Source organism: Neolamprologus multifasciatus, chromosome 2 (genome assembly GCF_963576455.1).
Source record: "Neolamprologus multifasciatus chromosome 2, fNeoMul1.2, whole genome shotgun sequence".
NCBI classification, from domain to species: domain Eukaryota; kingdom Metazoa; phylum Chordata; class Actinopteri; order Cichliformes; family Cichlidae; genus Neolamprologus; species Neolamprologus multifasciatus.
Genome location: NC_140440.1, coordinates 36,099,539 through 36,105,538, shown reverse-complemented (window position 1 = coordinate 36,105,538; position 6,000 = coordinate 36,099,539). Strand labels below are relative to the sequence as shown.

Sequence of the window (6,000 nt, the reverse complement as noted above, 5' to 3'; positions counted from 1 at the left end):
ATGGGCACTAAGATACACCGCGAGATGAATGAGGCCCCTTAAACCACGGAGAACATAAACATTAACGGTTTCACAGTTAAAGACAGACGTGCAGTTTACAACATCATCTCCAGAGAATTTCTTACTGTATACTACGCTGAGTTTGGTGCACAAAGAAGAAGCCACTGTTAGGGGGGCTGGAGGCTGGCAGTGAGGGCATAAAGCTAAGATTGAAGTCCTGAGGAAGAGGATTGGTTTTACTTAGTAAATTAAGAAGATGTTTATCTATTCTGTAAAGCTGCCTTGCTGGGTGCCACCTTTTCACACCCAGCCAGCAGCAGTTTGTATCTTACAGTTTATATTTGTTACTCTTTAGGAGATCCTGTCAAAAAGTAAACAAATTATATGTAACTTTATACGAGCTGCTGTTTTACCCAGGTTATGTTTTTTCTGTTATTATCCCAGATCTGGACTTGCTTATTAACTCACGTGTATTATCAATCACTTCCTTTCAGAGTGTCGCCTCTTCAGAAGTCAGAAGTGGTTGAGATGGTGAAAAAACAGGTGAAGGTGATCACGCTGGCCATCGGCGATGGTGCTAACGACGTAGGAATGATCCAAACAGCTCATGTCGGTGTGGGAATCTCAGGCAACGAGGGTCTGCAGGCGGCAAACTCCTCAGACTACTCTATTGCTCAGGTGAGGAGATTGAAAACACAAATAAATAAAGTGGGAACTTTTACCTAGTATTGAAGTTTAAAAAGATCTATTATGCTCATATTAAGTAAGTAAGTAAGAAAACTTTATTTATTAAGCGCTTTTCACAGACAGACAATCACAAAGCGCTGTACACAAATATTAAAATAAACAATAAAATCAATAGACAATATATACAATGTAAAAGATCAGATGTAAATAATGTAAAAAATATAAAATATGTATATATTAAAAATATTATATATTAAATATTAACTAATAACTAGGGGTGCAATGATACACAAAATTCGCGGTTCGGTTTGATACTTTGGTGTCACGGTTCGATATTTTTTCGATACAAAAAATGTTCATGCCTTTTTAATTTGTCATTTATTAAAATTATAAATATATATTTTAACTCAAAAGTACAGTTTTTAAATTTAATGTTGCTGAAACAACAAAGTAATAAAAATAAATCTATCTGATCGAGAAATCTCTCATCTTTGGAAAAGAGAGTTTATTACAGAGAAATGTCTCTTTCCAAAATAAAAGCTCTACTATACGCTTCTTCTGGGCTATATTCTCAGCAGCATATTAAACATATCAGGTCTCCATAAGGAGAATCATGTGCTAACGGCTGTCTAAATGACTCGGGTAAAGTTTGTAGCATGCGTGCTTGTTGTTTTTGTCTGCTTCCACTTGTCTTTGCACCAGGATGATGTCGGAGTAAATGTGCAGTCATATTCGTTGTGTTCCCACTAGTGCTGTCAGCGTTAATCTGAAATGACGTTAACGCCACAACACGGCAAATCTCCGTTAACGAGCTACCGCGGATCGCCCCGTGCGTGGGGCTGGACGGCCAACACGTTAACGAGCTAACTGCGCTAACGCACTAGTTCCCACCCATGTAATTGAGCATTGCGTGGCACATCCAACATACTGTTTTACTTTAGTCCATGACGCGCTTACCTTCAGGGTCATACGTCACATGAAGACCAAAATAGTTCCGAAGGCCAGATCTGAATGAGGGTGGGGGAGGTTCAATTTGCCAGGTTGCAACGAGCTTAGCTTCTGTCTTGCTAGCTTGCGCTGTGCTCAGTGAATCTGCGCTCGACAGTGCAGCCTAGGCGGAGTAGTCGAACGCAGATCCACTGAGCGCTCAACACAGACAGCATTGTCAGAAGAAAAGTTGATAAAATAAATTAAAAATGTTGTATTGTTCATACATATGCGTACCGAACTGAAAGCACTGTATGAACGGTTCAATATCAATACGAGTATCGTTGCACCCCTACTAATAACATCTGCATTTGTACAAGTGCTTCCTGTAAGCTACAGGCTCATGCTTCTTTAAAACTGTAAATCATCACCTTTGTGATGGGTTTGATGGGTTTTCAGTAACTTCACCTCAATAAAGGAATTTGAGAGTCAGAGAAATATTAAAATGTTATCAGGATCCAATCTGTCAGTCTAGTAATAAAAGATCAGCAACTGCAAAAATGAAGATACCAGGTAGGTTATGATATTTAATTTGGCTCAAGCAAAGTGAAAATCACGACTCGATAAACACGTCAAAGTTGCAAATGCTTATCCATACAGTACTTTATCAGTGATACTGTTTTTCATGCCTTTGACAGCCTTGTCTCAAATGTGTTACATGTTACTGATAGCTTGGTACATTGGAGGAACAATAAGTCATATATCTGAAAGGGCTTCAACTTATACAGTAAAGTAGCATCTGCTATAAAACAGGCATGTGGTGAAACCCAACTCCCAACATAGCTATAGGGAACGCATCCTGGCAAACTGCTCCTTAAATCCATACTCATGTCGCGGCAACCAGTTTGTCTGAAACTCTGCATACATATGACACCCGCTGACACAAAATCCATGGCGTTTGTGAGTCTGTTACACAGCATGCCACTTAGTTTATTGTGTGTGTACAGCCAAGAGGCTTGGGGGTCTGAGGAACTAAGCGTTGACTAAGGCACAGAGCGTTTTCTGTGCTTCAGTATGAAATTACTAATCAAGAGACTTGGGTTTGTCTGAAGTGCCCATTTAATCCTCATGACATGCAGAAAGTGTATGTCCTTCAAAGACAGGTGGCCTCTTGTAATCGATTTGTGTCAAATTAAATTACACCTCCAGACTTCCAGCGGGACTTTCCGCATCTTGGCGCAGCGGCACATTAACTGTAATTTGCTGACTACAAACTGAAATCAATCAGGGGGAAGTTGTATAACTTGTTTTTCTACTGCTATACATGATTTAGATTAATGTGTGCGAGTGTCCGATGAGCATCCTGCTGCCATAGATTACTACACAGCTAGATTTGATAGTTGAACAGTGTTATCTGTTAGTGGAGAGTAAAGAGGCTTCAGGCCAGCATCTCTGCTGACTGTCTGTCATCAGCTTGGCTCTGTGTTCCCCGATGTTTGATCCAGGCCTTCGAGGGTCACACAAACTGGGACTGCGACTGTTCTTTCAGATCACAGAGGAGTTGTGTGTTGATGCTGAAAGACAAGACCCCAAAATAAATAAAGCCGTGTTCAAAATGTCAGGCACTCACTACTCACAATACAACTGGGATATATAGCCATGTTTTAGTGCTATCCAAATGTAAAAGGAGTTTTACTATACTCCATGTACTGCGCTAAAAGTATGACACAACTGCTCACAGAAGTGTGTAAAACCCACAATCATTACCCAAACATAAAGAAAAAAACTACTAAAAATATGTATATTTAATATGTTTGTAAAAGCTAGTATGCCCACAATAGTTCACAGTGTTGGCAAGTTGAAATACTGACAGAAGAAAAGAGAAAAATAAGGTGGTTGATGTAATTTATATGTCAGCCTCTTGCGAGCGATGTATGATTCAACTTCTGTGCATATAAATGAGAAGATGTTGCTGTGAAATAAAAAATTATACAATGGCTTCACAAGGTGTTAAAGTGCATTAAAATATATATTTAAGCCTGTTGCCAGGTGGGCAACATGATGACATCACAACATCTCATATAGACGAGCATAGCTAAGTCTAACGAGTTTGGTTCCCGGAGTTCACCGACCAAAAAACAAACCCTGACAGAGATTTTGTGCGTTATAGGACAATATGCTGGGTGTCTTTTCTTTTATCATTGTCTGTAATTGTTTTGTTAGCTGGTGTTGATGGATCACTTTTTAATTGTGCAACAGCAATAATGTAATTAATGAAGCCGTGAAAATGTCCTGTCCGAGAGCGGCTTTTCCTTTCTGCCGATGGGCTCGCTAATTTGGAGCAAAGAGGGAGAAGTGATTAAGTGAATGATTTTGGACACAACCTCTCGATGGCTAGAAGGTGTGATGAAACACTTGTTCTGCTCCAGTGCTATCACACTCATCAGCCAAAATTGCAGTGTGATTGAAAGTTCACCACAGGCCTTAAATAGTGGTGTAATTATGAGGCCATTTAACTATTATGTTAGGCCCTTGGAGGCTAATGCCCCCATATGAACCCCTCCAATTCCAGCAACTCAAACCTCAGCCTTGCAGTCTTCGTCTACACGTTTCCTGGAATGTGTTAGCAGAGCTTTGGCCACGAGCTCCCATCAGAGGCTTTCTGCCCGGGAATGACAAAAGACCTTTTTTAATCTTGAAGTTCTGTAACTCTTTTAGTGCCTCAGCCCTGATCTCTGATTACAGGCAGCCATTAGAGACAAACATTAGACACAGATTTCTGCTGTGCATTCATTTTGTCGTTCTCCATTCATTTCCCTCCCACACAGTTCAAATACTTAAAGAATCTGCTGCTGGTTCACGGAGCCTGGAATTACAACCGCGTAGCCAAGTGCATCCTGTACTGCTTCTACAAGAATATTGTCCTGTACATCATCGAGGTAAGACTCACACTGAAGCTCTCAGCACTGAAGGTCGTGCAAAAAGCCAGATGTGAATGCACAGCTTTGAGATTTGTTTTTCAAAGATGCAAATGGCACAACTACGTGAAGGCAAAGATTCCCTGTTAGAGTTTCCATGTTTGTATTTCTGTTGACTGGCCCCTCACAGAACCTGCCAGGCTGTGCAGCTGCTGGATGAAGGTTTGAGTTTGGACACATTGGGCAGAATCTACACACGAGAACGCTCGCAGACATACACGCTCTGCAGTGTAATCAACAGGAAGTCTGCCTTTAGTCCTGTTCAGTCCTCAGAATATTAATCTGCAGAAGTCGAACCAGTTCACTAGTGACTCCACATATTTATGTCCTAACATTTAGGTATTAATTGTTATGCGAACAACATTGGACATGCCAAGAAATAAAATGCAGATGATTATTTACAATCATATTATGCTCTAACTTGGGCTGTGATAACGGTGAAATATTAGGATTAACTTTATTTTTCATGTATTTTATCAAATGGCTTTCTTGTGATGTTCCTACATATTTATATGCATTATTTATTTTCCTTGGCAAGTTCAACGTCTTTGCAGAAATAATGCTTAATAACATTTCCCATCACTGTGATTTTTACTGCACTGATGGGCTTGTTGGGAAATGTTCACAGACACTCTAAACTCTCCCTGTTTATCAGTGGAGAAGGTTTAGATTCACGTGTCTCTGCCGGCATCGGTCAGTTGTTGCGTGGTGGGTTTGATGGCGTCTGACAGATACCAGGCCCAGTGCAGATTGCAGCCTCAGATCTATAACCAAGGGTGAGCAGACACGTGAAGTGCTTCCTGTCACCGGCAGCTTTATCACTAGTAGCGCTCAGATGTTTGATCAGCAGGCCGTGCACTTGTGTGACAAAAGTAGCAAGTTTGGCTTCGCACCTTCCCAAAAATCCAGAAGTGGAAACTGCAGAGTGTTTGATCTTTGCCAGTCGCTTTGTGTCAAAGTGACCACGCAGCGTAACCGAAAACACGACATGAAACGATTTCCATGAAGTCGGTAACATCCGGGAGCAGAACAGGAGAAAAATACATTAAAAGAGTCTTTCCACCTCTCTTTATGTTGCTTGACAAGATTTGAGAATATCGCTTCATTTGCTTATAAAATGTTGCATTTTGAGAGGCTCCCTGCTGAAGCGTCAGGTTCACGTAACCTTTTATGGAAATATGACCACTTAAAAAATTGCTTTTGTTGATCCTCTTTCTGTGACACTTGACCTCTGACCCCCTTTTTAAATCACATTTTAGTTTATGTGCCATGAAGAATCAGTCGTGTATTTAAAACATTCCAGTTGCCTGCCTCTGATTGTCAGAGAGGGTGACTGCTCTGTTTCCAGGCTGTAACTGCAGTTATAAATTCATTGTGACTGTTCGATCCTGCTGCCCTTTTCCACAAA

General features: G+C 40.7%; 1 protein-coding gene and 1 long non-coding RNA gene across 9 annotated transcripts in view; one reads left to right on the top strand and one right to left on the bottom strand.

Annotated features, from left to right (window-relative positions):
- Positions 1–6,000, bottom strand: part of LOC146524987 (uncharacterized) — a 358,835-nt gene that overhangs the window by 44,331 nt on the left and 308,504 nt on the right. The gene's annotated exons all lie outside the window — the stretch shown is intronic.
- The window catches only part of atp8a1 (ATPase phospholipid transporting 8A1), a 111,761-nt gene that overhangs the window by 74,291 nt on the left and 31,470 nt on the right, over positions 1–6,000 (top strand). For all 8 annotated transcript variants that reach the window (XM_085130802.1, XM_085130793.1, XM_085130788.1 and 5 more), the window contains 2 exons: positions 495–678; positions 4,443–4,553. In XM_085130802.1, the coding sequence (XP_084986928.1) occupies positions 495–678; positions 4,443–4,553 (295 nt within the window). The remainder of the gene's footprint in view (positions 1–494; positions 679–4,442; positions 4,554–6,000) is intronic.